General features: G+C 34.5%; 1 protein-coding gene across 2 annotated transcripts in view; it reads left to right on the top strand.

Annotated features, from left to right (window-relative positions):
* The window catches only part of LOC120307462 (maltase-glucoamylase, intestinal-like), a 139,218-nt gene that overhangs the window by 89,337 nt on the left and 28,783 nt on the right, over positions 1–21,098 (top strand). For both annotated transcript variants that reach the window (XM_039342280.1, XM_039342279.1), the window contains exons 11-22: positions 1,104–1,235; positions 2,394–2,513; positions 6,289–6,402; positions 7,603–7,687; positions 8,651–8,768; positions 9,665–9,836; positions 11,833–11,949; positions 12,036–12,190; positions 13,730–13,814; positions 15,062–15,118; positions 15,939–16,063; positions 19,063–19,151. In XM_039342280.1, coding sequence (XP_039198214.1) covers positions 1,104–1,235; positions 2,394–2,513; positions 6,289–6,402; positions 7,603–7,687; positions 8,651–8,768; positions 9,665–9,836; positions 11,833–11,949; positions 12,036–12,190; positions 13,730–13,814; positions 15,062–15,118; positions 15,939–16,063; positions 19,063–19,151 — 1,369 coding nt within the window. The remainder of the gene's footprint in view (positions 1–1,103; positions 1,236–2,393; positions 2,514–6,288; positions 6,403–7,602; positions 7,688–8,650; positions 8,769–9,664; positions 9,837–11,832; positions 11,950–12,035; positions 12,191–13,729; positions 13,815–15,061; positions 15,119–15,938; positions 16,064–19,062; positions 19,152–21,098) is intronic.

Genomic DNA, 21,098 nt, shown 5'->3' with positions numbered 1-21,098 from the left:
CCAGCGTGCCTGGCTGAGGAATTCTGGGAGTTGAAGTCCACAAGTCATAAAAGGGCCAGGTTTGAAGACCCCTGCTCTAAAAGAATGCAAATGACCAGCTGTCTGCAAGGAGTATAAATCCTTCCATTCCCCACCATCCAGTCAGAGTTGAAGAAGCTTCTTGGATAAGAAGTGAGATGTCTTTAAAGAAAAGCAAGAAAGTCCAGTTGCTTCATGAAAAAGCACCTTTGGGCACACTGGCTAAAGAAGTTACAGTGCTTTTCCCCCACATCAATCATTCTGAATCTAGATTCAATCAAAATAAATGAAATATGTCTTTGGATATCTTCTAGAAGCCTGGTGGTTTAGTAAAGGATCAAAGTTAGATAGGGTTTCAATGAAATTGTCAATGTTTAGGCAATATAGAGAGAATAAAATCAAGAATGTCATTTTACAAGAATTTATACTTGCTGGAAATCTAGTTAAGTCTCCCTGGAGGCTGAAGAATTAAAATGAAAACAGATGCTGAATTTTGTCACACCTGTGAATATTTAACTTAGCTAATGCAAGGAACAGTTCCCTTAGCCAAAATATCAGCTTCATCAGATAACAACATATGCATTTTCTTTCTACCATTAAAAGTATATGTTGGGAGAAACCAATGTCCTTTGCAATATTAAAGGATAAATCAATCTATTTTACTTTTTTATATACATTAGAGAAAAAAATTAGGGTGGCTATATAGCAAGTTTTTATGGTAATGAAAATTGGGTATGGGGGTATATTGGCTTTTATAATGAGCCAGTGTTGCAGATTCAAAGAAAATCTAGTTTTCTGAATATAACATTGTTAACAGAATACAAGAAACCAAATGAACCTTTTATGCTCCATCAAAGTATGATTGTCCAATGGAGACTTAGATAAGATACAGAATTAATGTATCCAATTATTTTATCTTGAGTTAAAAAACTCATCAGCACCAATTCTCTTTCCTTTTTCTTAGTATTCTTCATCTAGACTATGATGATCTTGGTGTTGGTGATAATGATGATTCCTCACAGTTCTGCCTCGGTTGAAATAGTATAAAAATTCAACATTTCCAATGTCTGCATTTTTCTTTCCAGGATGTTCAATATACTGATATTGACTACATGGAAGATAAGAAAGATTTCACTTATGATAAGATAAACTTTGCAGGCCTCCCTGAATTTGTCCAAGACCTTCATGACCATGGACAGAAATATGTCATCATACTGGTAATTCTTATTAATTTAAACAGTGAAGCAATTATTGAAACAGTTTATCAGCAATTGTTTGCATATAGCAATAGCAGTTAGAGTTATATACCACTTCATAGTGCTTTACAGCCTTCTCTAAGTGGTTTACAGAGTCAGCATACTGTCCCCAACAATCTGGGTCCTCATTTTACTGACCTCAGAAGGATGGAAGGCTGAGTCAACCTTAAGCCAGTCAGGGATCGAACTCCTGACAGTGAACTGAATTATGACATTCTAATCACTGCGTCACCATGTCTCATATATATTATGTTACGGCTCATATATATATTATGTTATAATGCCAAATGTCTTGCCTATCCATATCATTACAATTTCTTCTCTTTCCTGAAACATTACGTTTTTGCTATTATTACTTCTAAACTTCCCAATTTTTCTTCCTTATTTGTACTATGATTTCTCTTCATCTCATCTGATTCAATAAAAGTAATGGAAACCTGATGAAACAGTATTATTTTATTCAGGAACAGAAGAGTCTACTAATTATTTATCTAGTCCCTGCAAACCTATAAACCTTCCTTGACTTATAGGTTTTTGTTGATCAATGGATCATAGATGAATTTTAAAACAAAGAGCACAAGAAATGTGTGATGGAAGCATTACAATAATATTAAAAAGTTAAAAATGAACAATTCTTTGCCAACATGGCCTCAACTGTTTTACATCTTCATCCTTAATGATGGTCCTTGACTTTCCCATACTATTAAATATACTGAAAGGTTGCCCACTTTGTTTGTACTGTACTGTAATCAATAGTCAATGGATATCGTAATTCTATTTCCATATTTTTTTTAAAAAAAATCCAACAGATAGCAAAAATAAACAGAATATTAATTGTGCCTTAGCAGCTGCTCTCCAATGGTATCTGGCAATTTAGTGGCAGAAAGCAAGGCTGCAAGCAAGATACAAGATGTCTTTTACAGAATCTGAGCATGTTCAATGATGTCAATTTACAAGTCCTGTCCTACAGTGATGAGAATATGTAAAGTAGAGTTTGTCGACTTTGTTCTGCTTTGTAGCATAGCAAAGCACCCCTGCTATCTTCTGCAGGAGTACAAGCAATTGCATAATTGTGCAAAGGTTTAGAAAGTTTAACATTTTTAATTTCTTTTCTTAAAGGATCCTGCCATTTCTGTCAATAATCTCATGAACAATACCTCTTACGAAGCCTATGTAAGGGGAGAACGGATGAAAGTGTGGATAAATGAATCAGATGGAATAAGCCCTCTTATTGGGGAAGTAAGTTGCTGGTTTTAGAAATAAGTTGTGGACCACCGGAGCATTAGATAGACAGACAGACAGAAAGATAACTTTTATTGTTATTTTTTATTGTGAACATAATGACACACATTAAAAATGAAATTTAGTTGTTTGCCCTCAAAATGTACATATACACAACACACATTTAAACATACTATATACAACATATGTATATACCCTTACATATAAGTAACATATAAATATTAATCACTGTCCATCTTGAATACATAATGAAAGGAGGAAGCTTTAGAGTTCACAAGATCAATACTGTATGAAACATAACTGTGACTGAATCTGGATGTTCTGCTTCCAGTACCATGAAGCCTCCTCCCAGAAAGTAAGAAAGAAAACATAAATGTACAGTATAGCAAATAAGTGTCTAAACTGAGGAAAGAGAAAGGAGGAGAATATTGTACTAATAGTTTCTGGAATCATTTGCAAAACTGGGATCTTTTCTCCACTCCACATATATTATTAATTCTGAAGAAACCCACTGTATTTTTTTCTCTTTGGCATGAGGACCTTCAAAGACATAGGCGTAACTGTTTGATAAATGTCATTCATGTTGATTGTTGTGATCCAAAATGAATTTATAATTTCTGTCAAAGCAATTTACATTTCTTTATCTAGTTCTGGAAAGTAAATATTGGCACAATCATCAAACTAAAAATAAATCACACTGTTGCCAATACTTATTTTCTCAGATATATTTCCAAAAATAAAATATTTTTAAAGCTAAGAAAATGGTAAGAGAACACCTGTCTGATTTTGATGAATATGAATCTAATGGATTACATCCCAGAGTTCTGAAAGAGCTGGCAGATGTTATCTCAGAACCATTGTACTATATATTTCAAAAATCATGGAGCACCGGGGAACTACCAGAATATTGGAACTACCAGAATATTGTGATTCCCTTCTTTCCAAAAACAAACAAACAAACAAACAAAAAAACACAGACCCAGGAAACTACAGACCTATCAGGCTAACATCAATACCTGGGAAGATACTGAAAAATAATAATAAAAAACAGATCTGTAAAAATATAGAAACAAATAAAGTTATAACTAATAGTCAACACATGTTTGTTAAAAACAAATCATGACAAACCAATCTTATTTCATTCTTTGACAAAGTAACTAAATTAGTAGACCAACAAAATATTTTGGACATAGTATACTTAGACTGCAGCAAGGCATTTGACAAAGTAGACCACAACCTACTTCTTGGTAAACTAGAAAAATGTGGGATAGACATCATCACCATATGATGGTTTTATAACTGACTGACAAACCATACTCAACGAGTTGTCCTTAATGGTTCTGCATCTACATAGAGAGACGTAAGCAGTGGGGCACTACAAGCTTCCATCTTAGACCCAGTACTCTTCAATATTTATTATTTATTTATTTATGAGACTTATATACCGCTTTAAGTGCAAGCATTCTCTAAGCGGTGTACACCATTAAGCAATGTATATATACATTTACATTTCCCACAACAATCTGGGTCCTCATTTTACCTACCCCGGAAGGATGGAAGGCTGAGTCAACCTTGAGCCGGTGAGATTTGAACCACTGACCTGCTGAACACAGTCAGCTAAAGTGGCCTGCATACTGCACTCTAACTGCTGCGCCACCTCGGCTCTTCTCTTCATAAATGACTTAGATGGGGGAATTGAAGGGTAACTCATCAAATTTGCAGATGACACTAGGCTGGCAGGAATAGCCAACATCCCAGAATCCCCAAAAAATATTGACAGACTTGAACAATGGGCCCTACCCAACAACATGAAATTTAATGTGGAGAAAGCAAGATTTTACACCTAAGCAGGAAAAATCAAAGGTACAAGTATAAATTAAGTGAAACCTGCTCAAAAACAATAATTGTGAGAGGGACCTTGGAGTCCTAGTGGATGATCACTTAAACATGGGTCAACAGTGTGCGGCAGCATCTAAAAAAGATAATACACTCCTTGGTTGTATAAACAAAGGTATAGAATCAAAATCACGTGGAGAATTAGTACTGCTTTATAAATCCTAAGTAGGACCACACCAATTTTGGTCACCACATTACAAAAAAGATGTTGAGACTTTGGAAAAAGTGCAAAGAAGAGCAACTAAGATGATTAAGGGCCTGGACACAAAAACATATGAAGAATGGTTGCAGGAATTGGGTATGGCCACTCTAGAGAAAAGAAGGATTAGGGGTTACATGATAGCAGTATTCCAGTATTTGAGAAGCTTCCACAAAGAAGAGGGGGTCAATTTATTTTCCAAAGCACCAGACAAGAAACAATGGATGGAAACTAATCAAAGAGAGAAGTAACCTGGAATTAAGATGAAACTTCCTAACAGTGAGAACAATTAACCAGTAGAACAGCTTGCCTTCAGAAGTTGTAGGTGCTTCATCACTGGAGGTTTTTAAGAAAAGACAGGATAGCCATTTGTTTGAAATGGTGTAGGGTCTTCTGCTTGAACAGGAGGTTGGACTAGAAGACCACCAAGGTCCCTTCCAACTCTATTTTGATTGAATAGAGCTTATTAAGAATCTTCCTGCTCTGTTTAGTAACCTGCAAGTTATGTTATTAGATTATTAGTAACTTCTTATGTAATATTCATGTCTATTATTATGAAGGTATAAACATTCTATTCATTCTATTCATGCTCAATAAGTTATGAGGAATGGCTGCAGGCAGAAGTATAATATTTAAATTAGTATATCAATGTTATCTTGCATTTATTGGTAACAGATTCAAATTTCTTCTCTCCCTCAATGCATTTCTTTCTTTAAATTATACTGAAAATATTAACTAGATTATAAGTTTGATATTTTGAACATTGTCTTCAGAAAAGGGGGGAAATACAAATTAATGCAAGCAGAATTTGCTACCTATCTATCTATTTACCTACACATCCTGGAGGATGAGATTTAAAAAAGTTGATTTCTTTGATGATAGCCATTTGCTAAGAACTAAAACTGATTTACATTTCCTTATAACCCATGACTTCTAGGTCTCTCTCACTTCCCCCTGCCCGTCTCTACATATATACAAATCTATATATGTACACATACACAAATGTGTGCATATGCATACGTGTATGTATATCTATACATATATGTAGTGGTGGGATTCAAATATGTAAACAACTGGTTCTCTGTGTGGATGCTGCTTCCGGAAGTCCATTCTGGGCCTGGGCAACAAAAAATTAGCTGCCGGTTCTGCCAAAGGCTAAATCCCACCCCTGCATATATGCACACAAAAATTATATATAAAACAGTTATATGCATGTGCAAGATATATCCTATTTTGGAGACATATCTGGGTGTCAGTGTTTTGTGGGTGTTCCTAACAGAAAATAACTGGGTCAGAACTTTGCAGTATGTTATATATACTGTATATATAAAAACATAGCAAAACGTAATGGCATTTATGATATCCACTAAGTTGTCTAGGTGACAACTTCTTGAAGTAGTACTATTACGTGAAAAAGAAACAATTTAATAAAAACTGAATTTCAGTATCTAACATATAATTGCCTTTTTCTATTTTATTGTCTTCCCATACACATAAATAACAAATTTAGTACAAGTGGAATATCACTCAGATATTCCACTTGTTTCATTTTGAAATATCACTCAGATATTCCACTTGTTTCATTTTGCTTAGTATCTTGCAAAACTATTTTAAAAGAAATTTTATATCCTTTTGTAGACCAATTATATATATATATATATATATATTTACCTGCAGGTGTGGCCAGGAACAACAGTCTTCCCTGATTTTTCCAGTCCTGAAGCTGTTCAGTGGTGGGTGTATGAGTGCAACAATTTTCATAAAACAATTCATTTTGATGGATTGTGGATTGTAAGTACTATTTAGCACAGTGAAGAAACAAATAGTTGATAGCAAAAAATACTTAGCAATAAGCAAAAAATATGCATCTCCAAATTTTTATTCTTTTCATAGGCAACGATACATTTTCTCATAGGAATACAAACATTGGAAGAAAATATTTTGATTTTTAAATGCATGTTATCCATGCCTAGCACATTCAGACATGTTCAATTGTTGCTGAAATTCAAACAGATTGGAACCCCTGGGATATTATAATATCTGAGCAAAGAATAGAAAAGGAGGAAAGTATGACATTCATGAGCCTGAACAACAGTAAAATATTGCTGTTACGGTCTAGTTGCTAAGTCTAGCTCAGCTCCAAGGGATTACATGAAAACATCCATTTTGTTTTCCTAGCAGCAATATAGCAGTATAGCCTTGTTCCAGGTTGCTATCTCAGCTTCCCAGTCTAGCCTGAAGGTTTAGAATTTTCTTGTGGTTTTCCAACCCAAACATTAATAAAATTTGATTTTTGGTTCCATATAAAATGAGACAAGGTCTGCTGTCATGGCTTATTGTTCATAGCAACAGAAGTCTCCTCTTGAAAGAAGAAGGCTGTCTCTCTTGTTAAAGAGCTGAGATGGACAACAACAATTGAAAAACTAGATGCATAACACCATTCAGTTCTGCTACCCACTAAAGAATTTGGTAAACAGGCACTGAGAATTCTCAGTAACTGGCTTACAGATTCAAACGTAGACTTGCCTATTCATGAAAATTGTTGCCACAGTGGGCTTTGTTAGTCACAAAATATTTATTTACTAGAAAGTGGGTCATATTTTTTGGAGGAAAATATTTGTAGCTCAGGTTGAAATGAGAGGTCCTTAGTGTTCTCTGAGTTGGTTATTTTGCCGACATTTCATTGCCCAGACTAGGTAACCTTAGTGCACTGATGATGATTACCTAGTTTGGATAATAAAAAGTCTGCAAAAAGCCCAACCAAGCTCAGATAGCACTAAGGTCCCCTCAATCATATATCTTCTCTATTAACCCATGGGTATCTCCATAAGGCCCAAAATTATTATGGCAGTTAAATATGTTGCTCGGAGTGATTGCTTTTTAAAATTATTTTTTTTAAAGTTGAATGGAACCTTGATCCTAATGGGTATTAAGATGTGTCTGAAGATTACAACTACATATTTATGAATTTCTATGTATGTTTTCTCATAGGACATGAATGAAGTATCCAATTTTGTCAAAGGATCAAAAACTGGTTGTGCAGCAAACAATTTAAACTACCCACCTTTTACTCCCAGTAAGTTCTCAAATGAAATCAAAATTATTTAATTTCTATGGTAGATTTTTCATATATCTATATAATCAATAACCCACAGTAGTTAAATAAATATGCAAGGTCCTTAGATAGAATCTTAGATATTTTGAGAAACAATTCCTTTACCAATTGTTAAAGAAATACTGTCTGCTACAACATAGTGATTCTTCTGGAGGAACAGAATGAACTAATTGCTAAATTGTCAGATGATTTACAAGTTATCACCCTAACTCTAACTAAAAATAATTTTATTTGGGGATTTTAAAATCTAAACAAATAACTTCAGTACAGCAAGGTAAAAAGTGCTGACCTAATTTATAACTATATTAATTAAATCAAATCTAATTTGATATAGAATACATAATAAAGGGGGTAAAGGCAACCTTGGAGGCCTTCTAGTCTAACCGTCTTCCCACACAGGAGACTCTATACCAGGCATGTCAAACACGTGGGCCATGGGCTGGATATGGCCCAAGCAGGCCAAGCCCGCTCCAGCCCCACTAAGGCAAAAAACATCCCGATATGTCACGATACGGCCCGCAATGCGATCGGGCTTGGCACCCCTGCTCTTTATCATTAATTCAATCTAACTAGGATTTTTTTTCCTTTTGATTCAGATACAATTGTGTTGCGATTATTTGTAAATAGCATTTATTCTAGTACAGAGAAGTATCTGAATTAATTAGGAAGTATCTGAGTTGATATGAGCTCTGATTGTATTCCTAAAGTAATTTTGAATTAGCAAACTCAATATTGAATATTAACCTTATTAAAAACTAGTCTAGGGTAGTGGATTTAAAGGGAAAAAAAGTAACTTTCAAAAACTGGAATTCCATAAAAAATGACATTTGCTTGTCTATTCTTCCAGAAAGCTATACATTGAAATGTTCAATAGAGATTTTTTTTTAATTTAATAGATTTTTTTAAAATGTCTTTTTTCTGCAGAGATTCTGGATGGAGTTATGTATTCAAAGACACTTTGTATGGATGCAGTCCAAAAGGCAGGGAAACATTATGATGTTCACAGCCTCTATGGATATTTCATGTCTATAGCTACTGATAAGTAAATAATTTTACATTCTTTTTTCCCTTTAAATTTAATTTGTGCCAGATTTTCTTTGTTTCAGTTTGGATAGGTAATCACAAGAATAAAAATCAATCAATCAGAATAGACCTGGAAGGGATGTGGGAGGTGTTCTAGTCCAATCCCCTACTGAAACAGGACACCCTATACTATTTCAGATAGGTGGCTGTCTTTTCTTAAAAACCAGATGAAGCACTTACAACTTCTAAAGGCAAGCTGTTCCCACTGGTTAATTGTCTTTACTGTTAGGAAGTGTCTCCTTAATTCCAGGTTGCTTCTCTCTTTGATTAGTTTCCATCCAGTGTTTCTTGTCTTGCCTTCTAGTGCTTTGGAAAATAAGTTGACCCCCTCTTCTTTGTGGCAGCCCCTCAAATACTGGAATACCCTCCCCATCACCAATCTTAGAATGTGTATTAGAAAAAAAAAATGATTAAGATTACTACACAACAATTCCATGATTTCTCTACTAGCACCTGACTGGAATATTCAAAAATATAAACTCTTAACATGTTATAATAAATATTGAACACACTATCAAAATTCTACTGGTAAATCTTACTCCCTTGTGAAGTCTAAAACCATCCAGGAGTGAAACCTAATTTTATTTTATTTTTTGTGATTTGGCCAAAACACGCTTATTCACACAATCCTTCTCATGAATTGAAAAGCTATCTATTTAGTACACACAACTTATAAGATGTAATCTGAAGCACTGGCTCATATTTTAGACTTTAATAGTCTATTCATAAGTTAATTTTGCAAGGATTTATTGGATATGTTGTAGGTATGTTGAAGCCTGCCTTTCATTTTCTCCAATTTTTCATCTCAGTAAAATATATCAATTTCTTAATGTCATAAATTTATGTTGTTTTCAGAGCACTCAAGACTATTTTCCATGAAAATAGAAGCTTCCTCCTTTCCCGATCAACATTTTCTGGTTCTGGAAAATTCACAGGACATTGGCTGGGAGATAATTTTGCAACTTGGAATGATATTAAGTGGTCTATACCAGGAATATTAGAATTTGGTCTATTTGGATATCCTTTTGTAAGCTATTTTAACTGTAATAGTAGTTTTAGTCCAACTGTTAAATTCTGGCATAATAAAATACTAGGGCAATTTAGAAATAAACCTCCATTTGGTTATCAATTACAGACACTTGCAGATACAGAAATTTTATTATACACATTAAAAAACTACAACATTGCATTACTTTTCAACATAATCGCCATTCAAATTGAGGCACGTCATAACATCTTACAAGATTTGAAATTCCTTATTAGTAGTTGTTCGGCACCAAATCAGGGCTATGGGATTGGTGATCAAAAACATCCCAATGGAATGGCTTCAAAACTTCTTGGGTGCATCTAGCGGTGTGTGGGTGAGCATGATTGTGAACCAACACCACACTGTAAATTATCATGCCCCGACGCTTGTTATGGATGGCTCACCTGAGTTTTTGTAACGTTTCACAGTAGATTCTGAATTGATGGACAAACCACACTCCATGAACTTCACTAGCAGTACTCCTTTGGCATCTTCACATTTGGCAGGATTTTCTAAAACACGTGTGGTGTTAGTTCATGATAATGATCACCCACACACCATTATATGCACCCAAGAACTTTTGAAGCAGTTTTGTTGGGAAGTTTTTATCACCACCCTTATAGCCCAGATTTGACATCGAGCGACTACTAAGGAATTTCAAACCTTGTAAGACATTATGACAAGTGCCTCAATTTGAATGGTGATTATGTTGAAAAGTAATGTAATGCTGTAGTTTTCTAATGTGTATAATAAAAGTTTTTTAGCTGTGAGTGTCTGTCATTGATAACCAAATGGAGGTTTATTTCCAAATTGCCATCATAAGATAAAGTGTTGGATTAATGTATCTCTCTAGGTCAGATCTATGCATACCACATTCTTTAGACTTAGTTTGCACAATGTATGATTTAGTAAACTTCAACTATATGTTTTGGAAGGTCTGACTATCTCTTTTCTATTGGAATAATCCTTTGGTAGGCTGTATGATCTGAAGACTTCTGGGACCTCTTTGTTTACTTGCAAATGTCTCATTACTTGACTATGTAGCATCATGCTGACAATGTCACTTAATTGTGCAATGAAACATTTGCAAGCAAGTTTAGACAGCACCAAGGATCCATAATTCGACCCTGAGTTACATATAGTCTCTCCTGCTGTATCATCTACCATTCCAAAACAGTACAGCTTTGCAGTTTGACAATCCAAAGAATAAAGATGAGACTGAAAGATGTATTCAGAAAGCAAAATTATTTTTTAAAAGCAAAAATATGGATTTAAAGGTACCTCAGAATAGACGAGGCAAAAGACTTTTTATAAGACCTTTGTTATTATTTTCTTTCTATTTTAAAAGTAGCTTAGAATCAAAATTACTGAAAGAGCACCAATGTGATATGAATTTCCTTGTCTCATAAGAAAGCTAAAGTAGATTTTTCCTTCTTGTTTCCTCACTCTGAAAGGAGGCTGATTGTTTGTTTGTTGGAAGAGACATTTATTGTATCTGCTATTATACTAAGCAATTCCTTACAGCCTGAAGCTTATTTTCTTCTGGTATTTGTGCTTTTATAAAAATATATATTAAAAAGCTGTCTGTCTCTTGTAACTTTGACTGATTTTTCATGGGCTATGATACATTCTTAATCATAGAATGTATGTGTATATACGTTCATGCATATACATACATGTATGTGCATGTATGTGTGTATATATATATGTATATGTGTATATATGAATATGTATGTATACATATACATATATTTAGAAAAGTCAGATACAAATATTTACATATATAGTAATAGCTCATCTCATTGCTATTCTATCCTATTTCTCTTTGTTCAATCAGCTAAACATGATTTAGATTTTTTTAAAAGACCAGTGTGAATCAATTTATACTGGTCATCTGAGAACTGATTAATGTAGAAGTTGTAGATACAGTAGCATCACATCTTATGCAGATATATCATACAGTATGTCAATGATTTTTAATATGCTTCTATTTTAGATTGGGACAGATATTTGTGGCTTCCTTGACGATGTCTCAGAAGAACTTTGTAGACGATGGTTGCAACTTGGAGCATTTTACCCATTTTCTAGGAATCACAATGCTGCAGCATATGCTGTAAGACCAATTTTAAAATTGATCAAGCTTCTAATTGTTTGAAGGCTTCCCCCCCCCCCAGTAATTTTCTAAATATTTATTTCTAGCCTAAAGATCCAGCATATTTTGGACACAATTCGCTTTTGGTGAATTCAACGAAACACTACTTGACAATACGTTACACTTTGTTGCCATATCTCTATACCCTGTTTTATAAAGCACATGCCCGGGGAGAGACAGTTGCAAGACCTGTTCTACATGAGTAAGTTCATGCTTTTAAGATTTCGGGTGATGGGAAAGAACTTTACACTTCCCATATTTATGTATCTATATATTTATATTTATGTCTTACACAAATAGACTCACATTTTAGAATGTACTTATTAGCCTTTATAGACTCAAGAAGTTGATCTCAATATTATTTCAGATTCTTAGAAAATTAAATTCTTTAAAAGTCTTGTCACAGATGAAAGTTATACAGATTTTAAATTTTATAAAAGTTTTAAAACAAGAAAGTAGTATGCCTCTCTTCTGCTGGAATTAGAACAATCAAATATTAAATATTATCAGATGTGACCTGAGGATTTAAGGAGCCACATTGCAATGCTTGAGATTGGATACAACATGTTCTTCAATTGGGTAGCCTCAAAATATAAACAAACAAACAAATAAGCAAGCAAGCTTTGGTGTTCTGAAGAGCATAGCTGGAGCGCTAGATTCATTTCCATTTCACTGGGAGGATTATAGCAATGTATAAGGCTTATTCTTACAGGAATAAAGAGACAGTTATCATAATTAATCATTATAGATGTACAGTTAATAAACTCCAGGAGAAGTACTTTTAGTTTCCAGCAAGCTAAACTGCTGAAAAATAATAATAAAAAACATCTCTATGCCTAGAGCTCACTGATGCTTGAAGATATCTGGAATTTGTTCAGAACATCATAAGCATTTCCTGACATTCTAGGAATATTTTTGTAGACACTAAAGCTGTGTTAAAATCAGCCTTTGTGATCACTCAGAAATTTTCTTCCATTGCAAAAGAGCTCTTACTTTTCTACCTTATTCTCAGAATGCTGAAGGATTTTTTTTTCATTTATTTTGATGATGTATTTAGTCTGATTTTATTTTTAAAGTAGTAGATAGTACTTTGTTGCTTTGGGGCACATAGTTTTTCTTCATTCTTATGTCTCCTTGCTTGCCGTTGTTTCCTATACAAGAAAACGAGTTCCTTTGCAATGCCTGGTATCTTGATTTAATCAAAGCAAGAAAAGACAGATAGGATGTAAAACATTGGTTAGATGATGGCACAATGAAAACCAGGGCATTTACAGAATATGCAAATAGAATACATATTTATATGCATACACAGAGACACAATTTCATATATAAAGTAGCTTATGACCTTACAGCCATCAATGAGGCAGAAGAAAGAGGTACAGTATATAAATCTGCTTATATCAATATTTATGTATTAATCCAAAATACGGTCTGAGTGACAAAGCTAAAAGTGTTTCAGCTTCATTAATGCATGGAATATTAAAAAGCCTTAATAGACAATGTTTAAGAATATATTGTATATAGAATCCAAATGGTTGATTTCATTAAAGCATAACTAAGTTTCTAATCCTACATATTTCATGTGGCAATATTAACTTGTGAGTTGTCTTAAAATATGAAACCCTCTCTTTACTTGAAATTGTTATACTTGAAATTGTCAATAGTGTCTCCAATACATAAATAGTTATTTAAGATTCACCAATCATAAAAACATAACTTTAATACTATAATATTTCTTTAGATTCTACTCTGATGAAGCTACCTGGACCATAGACAGACAATTCTTGTGGGGACCTGGACTACTTATTACTCCAGTCTTAGATCCGGTATATTTAATTTTTATTAAGTTACAATATACATAACTCTTTGTTTTGCAGTAAGTACATGCTAGGCCTGTATCACAATCTCTGTTAAGTGATAAATAAAAGAGTAGAAGTAATAAAATAATTTAAATAATTGAATGAAAGAGATGAGCATGTCCTTTTTCATCATAGTTCCTTCCTATCTCCTTTTGTGTCAGTCAGCCCTGCCCCAGTCTGATTCCTTAGGAAAGAAAGTCCCTTGACTCTATTTGGTTGAAGTGATAGGTTCATTTATTAAAAGATGCTGGCTACAGTAAAGTCAGGCTAGAACTAAATTTCTTGCACTAAAAAGATAGAGAAGTTTTCCCTTCAAACCAGTTCTCCTCCCATGACCAGTTTGTCTATGTGCTTTGAGAAAGCTGAGATGTTTGGGGTAATCCACATTTCTTCTCCAGTAGCATGGCCTTGAATGCTGGCACTTACTGGTTCTCAGCTTTTCTGTTCTTTGTCAAGCTGTCACTCCCTATTTCCCATCACTACTGACTTTCCCATCACATATTGACCATTTGTTCATCCACATCATGTCCCCTATTCCCTAGCCTTTGATGGCAGGATGCCAGCGAGGCATCAAGCCAAAGATGGCAGACCTGACATTTTGTGTGAACAAAAGTACAGTTGCTTTTCAAGTAATGTTAGCTCTTCAAACTTCAAGTAGTATATTCATCTTTTGTTTAGCTAAAGGAAATCTAGCAAATGGTTTTAGAGGAAGCCAAATATTAAGTTATTGTGTTAGTATGTTTCTATTTGATGCAATAAAATAAATCATCTTTCTTTCTTTCTTTCTTTCTTCTTTCTTTTTCTTTCTTTCTCTTTCTTTCTCTTTCTTCCTTTTCCTCCCTCCCTCCCTCCCTCCCTCCCTCCCTCCCTCCCTTCCTTCCTTCCTTCCTTCCTTCCTTCCTTCCTTCCTTCCTTCCTGTTTCATTATTGCTTCAAAAACTACACTATTCCTTCCACAATGAAAATTTTCATTCTCCAAATCTTCCAAGTCTACAATCATTTTAGGGCATTTTATGGTGGAAATAGTAATTGACATTATAATATGGAAGAAAATGCTTGACAAATAATTTTTCCAGTAAGAGAGTCAGGAAAGAATCAAAGAGAAACAAATTCATGCTCATCTACCTCCAGCCTAGAAAAAAAATCTAATAATATCAAGGCATTTTCCCTTTGATGTTGCTAATAAATGAAATATTTTCTTTTTAATATTTCAGGGTGTTGATACGGTAACAGCATACATTCCTGATGCTGTGTGGTATGAGTATGAGACAGTAAGTGCATGATTATTATAAAATGTCTCCCCTAAAAGTATAGTATTAATATTTCAAATTAAGTCTGCTGCATAGCAATCTGCATCATTTTTATACACTATAAAATGCATATGGGCCAAAGATCTGGAGCTGCATAGAATTTTGTAGGGGTACAGTATACACAAAAGGTCAAATCAACATACTTAGATACTTCAGATCAAAGAGAATATTTAACTTTCACTGAAGCATTGTTTTAATCAGATTACTTTTGATGATTAAAAAAGAAGTACTTCAAACAAATTGTCTATCCTTTCCAAGAAAGTTTTGTAGGGAGTGGGTGGGGCATTGAGCATTTTATGTTTTAATATTATCCTGCCAAAAAACAAAAACAATACATAAGTTGCAATACAATCTTTTTTTTTTAGAAACACATTAAGGCTATATTTATTTAATTGTATTTATTTATTTATTTAATTGATTTATATGCCGCCCAATCCCAAAGGACACAGGGCGGCGTACAAAATATGAGCGTAAAGTTCATAGAAAAATTTCAAATTTCAAATTGAGTCAAGTTGAATGCCCCCAGTTTCCTCTCCCCCATTAATTTGACAGTAGAATTTACTCAATATGAATAGAAGAGCTGAATTACTTTAACCATTTTTTTCATTTCCTATAATATAAAATACATAAATAGAATCATGAGATTCTTCCTCTGACAAAATTATTTCAGTTATAAAAGGAATGTATACATTATTCTTTGTTTGTAGGATTATCAATCCTAGTTTGTACTAACAATTTTATGAGTATAGTAAACCTTTTTTCTAATTTCCTTATAAAACAGGGTATAAAAGCACCTTGCAGAAAACAAGAGTGTCAAATGTTCCTTCCAGAAAACAAACTTGGACTTCATCTTAGAGGAGGATACATTTTTCCTATTCAACAACCAGCCAACACAACTGTTTACAGGTATTTTCTGACATTAGTGGATTTTTAAACATGCAGCTGTGACATCTATTTAATATGTCTAATGCACTGAATAAATAGACTATATAAGAAAGAAAAGAAAGTTGATCTTTAACCTCACCGTAAACAAATGCAATGCAGCACAATTTAGCCATTGTACTTCTTTTGGATATTAGTGACAATAACACAAAAGTTGGTTAATATCACATAGCAAGAGAAAATATTGGTTACTTAAGTTTGAAGAGTGGAGACCCTAATAGGCAGTCCATAGGGATTCTAGAGGGTTGAAAGTTTTCTTCTATCATCTAGGAATTTGAACAGACTTTCCAGTTCTTGGATAAAATCTTAAATACCTAATTCCAACATGTTATGGAAATCTCATTTTTCTGGCATAGATTCAGCTTATTGTGTCCAAATACCTGATATAACAGGCATGTAACAGCAATTAATATTGTTGGGAAGAAGACAAAATATTCACAATGCATAAACCAATCCTACAGATGGATTTAACATTTCTTTTCCAAATATAGAACTTTAAACTTTTGTCCAGAGGTCACACAACTAATGGTATAGAGAGAAATTTTCTGCATATTTTTTTATTAGTTCTCATTTCAAGCTGATGAAAACAGAATTTGTTCCTTTGAAAGAAGATAAGAACTTGGGAGAGTAGTGTTCTTGCATTTATTTGTGAAAAGGGAGTCAAGGAGAGCATATAAATATCTTGCTTGCATTATACAACCACCCCATAGTAGCTTTGTGCCTATATTATTTTTCACACTTCAATTACTTCCTAAAGAATAATATCACAAAATAATTTCTGCCATATTCTGTATATCTATATTCATATCTATCTAGATTAAAGCAGAAAAAGCAATGGTACAAAGGACAGTGCTACATTTTAACAGAATAACAGTATAACAGAGTTGGAAGAGACCTTGGAGGTCTTCTAGTTCAGCCTGCTGCTCGAACAGGAAACCTATACCATTTCAGACAAATTAATGTCCAATCTCTCCTTAAAAGCCTCCAGTGTTGCAGCACCCACAACTTCTGGAGACAAGTCATTCCATTGGTTAATTGTTCTCCTGCCAGGGAATTTCTTCTTAGTTCTAGGTTGGTTCTTTCCTTGATTAGTTTCCATCCATTGCTTCTTGTCCTGCCTTCAGGTGCTTTAGCAGCATTTTGCAGCTTATGTGGTCTCCAGATTAGAGACACATTTCTGCAGTTGCCATTGATAGGAATGATACTACAGTTAACTCCCACTGAGATGTTCTGAAAGGCATCTGACAGCATGGCTGAGAACATCATGCTGAACAAGGTACAGAACCGATGGGAAACTGTTCAACCTGCGAAGACTTCAGGCTGTCACCAAGGTAAAGGAGACTGTGCTACGAGATCTCCTCTTTGCTGATGACTGTGCCTTTAATGCAGGATCGGAGCAGGAAATGCAAGCCAGCATGGACAAATTTGCAGCCACTTGTGACAACTTTGGCCTCTTCATCAACATGAAGAAAACTGAAGTGATGTACCAGCCAGTTCCAAGCCCAATATCAAGAGCCTACCATCACAGTAAAGGGACAAAAGCTGTAAGCAGTGGACCAATTTACGTATCTTGGTAGTACCCTCTCCCGTGCAGTGACAATTGACATCGAGGTCAACTGTAGAATTGCCAAGGAAAGTTCTGCATTTGGCAGATTGCGGACTAACATGTGGGAACGTCATGGAATAAGTCTTGCTACCAAGCTTAAAGTCTACCAGGCAGCAGTGCTAACTACCCTGTTGTATACTAGTGAGACCTGGACAGTGTACAGGAGGCACGTTAGGCAACTGAACTACTTCCACATGACTTGCTTTCGTAGAATTCTGAGGATCCAGTGGCAGGATAAGATACCAGACACAGATGTCCTCTCCAGAGCAGGCCTATCATCAGTTTACACTCTGTTGATGAAAGCCCAGATGTGCTGGGCAGGCCATGTTGTAAGGATGCCAGATCATCACATCCCTAAACAGCTCTTCTATGGTGAGCTGTCTCAAGGAAAGCGATCTCATGGAGGACAAAAGAAGTGATACAAAGACACATTGAAAGCCTCTCTTAAGTGCCTGGATATTAACACCATCTCTTGGGAACTTCTGGCACATGATCGACCAACATGGCGCACCTTGGTGTACCAGGGTTGCCAGACATATGAACACAGAAGGACAATCTTGGCACAAGAGAAGCGAGCATTCCACAAAGCCAGAACTGTAAATGCGGAAGTAACAGTGTCTACATTTCTTTGTTCAGTATGTGGCAGAACATTCCGTGCTAACATCGGTCTTATTAGCCACCTATGGACACATTGTTGATGACCCATAACCCACAAGATGTCAAGGTCTTCATCGAAATTGATGGACGAACAACCACTACAGTTAGAATTGGTTCTAGAACTTTTGGAGATGTCCTATCCAGGGATTCCAGACCAATAAAAATGGAGATGAATTGTATAGGGTCTTTCTGCCACTATATTTTTCTCCAGAAGCATTGAAATGCATTTATTTGTATTTGTATGCTAGTCATTGACTGGAAAGGGATTGGCTGACTTTGCATTTGTCTGCCAAAATGAGTGCACAGATTGTGAAATTTTAAATGCATGTGGTATAATTGATTGCTGCTAATCACATTGACTACTGTATGGGCAATAAAATGGGATATAATTGGAAATAACAACATACACCTATAATTGCTTTGTGATTATGATGGGATGTCTCCCTTGGTTCATAGTAAATAGACCTCAGTTGAAACAATTTAACTTATTTTCTGTGAGAAAGCTTAATTTAACACAATGATACTTATTTCCAAATAAACATTAGTCTTTCACCCCATTATTATTCTTCTTAACCATTACAAATCCCTATATGCTCAATTATTTCATGATATCATTAGAAGAATAGAATGGATGAGAATGTAGTCTTATTATAGAAGCTATCAATATCTGGGTCAATAAACGCAATATGTTTTTTAACAGCCGTACAAAACCTATGGGACTTATAATTGCTTTAGATGAGAATGGAGAAGCAACTGGAGACTTATTCTGGGATGATGGAATAACAAGAGGTAAACTTACTAACAGAAATAGATAGGTAGTAGATAGAACGATAGAATGTTAGAAAAATAGAACGGTAGAATAAGAGAGAGAGAGAGAGAGATAATAGAGGTAGGCAAGCAATTTTTTTTCTATTTCAAAACAAATTATGCAAACAATCATGGAGATATATCTTCAGTATGTTAAATTCAAAATTAACATTATGGGCATTTACATGTTCAAGTATTTCATCATTAACAGTGTAACTTTCCCAATAACCTTATCTTATCAAAACTACTTGGAAACAAGGGATCCTTGGTGCTCTCTGAGCTTGATTGTTTTTTTACTTAAACTAGGTAGCATCATCAATGTTGACAGGGTAAGCCATCAGAATATAAACTGAGAGCAAACCCCATTCCTTATTAGCATTGATGGTGTTTATTTATTTATTCGTAAAATTCATTTGCTGCCCATCTCATATCTAATGATTCCAAGAGGTTACCTATTTTGGGTAATGAAACCTCTACAAGAAAACAACCAAGCTCAGGAAGTGCCAAGGACCCCTCATTTCATCACTGAGATACAACTACTCTCCATTATTGGTATTTGAAACTCCTGATTTGTAGGAGCATTTATGGAGATATGGAAAGGATAACAATTCTTAGAAATTCTCAGATGTCTTAGCGCTTAGCAGTAATTCAATAGTTTATTTGCTTGCTAGCAATGGTTTCTAAAGTGCTGCAAAATAACAGTTATCTCTGTGTTTCTTAAATTACCTTTCTCCCTGATATCAAAGACCTCTGTGTTGTATCATATATAATCTTGTTGGTCACCAATGGTTATTTTAAAAAGCCAGCAAAATAACAAGAGGATTTAAAAAAAAAAAAAACAGAACAAACTGGGTGATAATTACTGCAATGAATACTGAATGCCTTTAAGATATGCAGATAATATTGTACTACAAAGTTATTGAACTCTTTTTTCAAGATCTAACATAAGCAGATCTTCATTGCATTAATTTAAAAATAAAGCAATATAAAATGTTATCTCTTTCTTTAAGAAAATGTATGAGCAATGATTTTATGATCAAAAGTAACTGCATTTTAGAATTTGCTAGCAAACTTTCTACTTTTTTTCTGTTAAGAGCAAATCATATTTAGCAATTAAGTGTATGTCTAGAATTTTAATAGGCATATATTGTCTGCTCTGTATAATAAAGCAGTTTGGGTCACATAGTTTTATAAAAGGTTATTATGAGAAAAATGTCTTCCATTTCAAAAATATTCAGTGGGTAACATCTTCAGAATAGAAAAAAAGACACCTTTAGCAGTTTATTTTTTCAGTAATCCATTTGTCAAATACTGACCTGGGCAAGACATTTCTTACTAGTTAATTATTTTTAAAATCTCTTCTTTCACCATGAACAGACTTTATTGTTAATTAGATCATTTTTGAGGAAGGGACACTTTTTTCTGTTATATATTTCAATTAAATTAGATAAAAAATATCTTGGATGTGATAGGAATTCACTGTCCATAATAGAATTTTTTTTTGGGAAATGGAGGCATTCAGCTAATTCGATCTGATGACCTCAGGATTTATAGTTTAGATAGATTCACACTCACATTTTCCCAAACACCAATATCTTCAATTAGGAATTATGCAAGGGTAAAGCATATAAGATGTGTTTTATGACTGATAAAGTTTTGTAGCCTCTGGTCCCTTTCTCACACCCTAGAATCAAACCACTGAATTTCAGCAGCATGTTATCAAAATTGGTGGGATATAAAATATTCTTTCTTGTTATGGCATTTCTAACATTTATTGCTGTATGATTTGTCCATTATTGACAGTTATATACCATCTATAGCAGGGGTCCCCAACCCCTGGTCTGCACAAGGAAGCAAAGCCCCATCCGCAGGATGCAGGCAGCACACAAAACCATGCCCCCACTGGTCTGCGGAAAAACCTCTCTCCAC

Source organism: Crotalus tigris, unplaced genomic scaffold (assembly GCF_016545835.1).
Source record: "Crotalus tigris isolate CLP2741 ecotype Arizona unplaced genomic scaffold, ASM1654583v1 scf7180000017783.2778290, whole genome shotgun sequence".
Classification (NCBI taxonomy): domain Eukaryota; kingdom Metazoa; phylum Chordata; class Lepidosauria; order Squamata; family Viperidae; genus Crotalus; species Crotalus tigris.
This window is presented reverse-complemented; position numbering and strand designations above follow the sequence as displayed.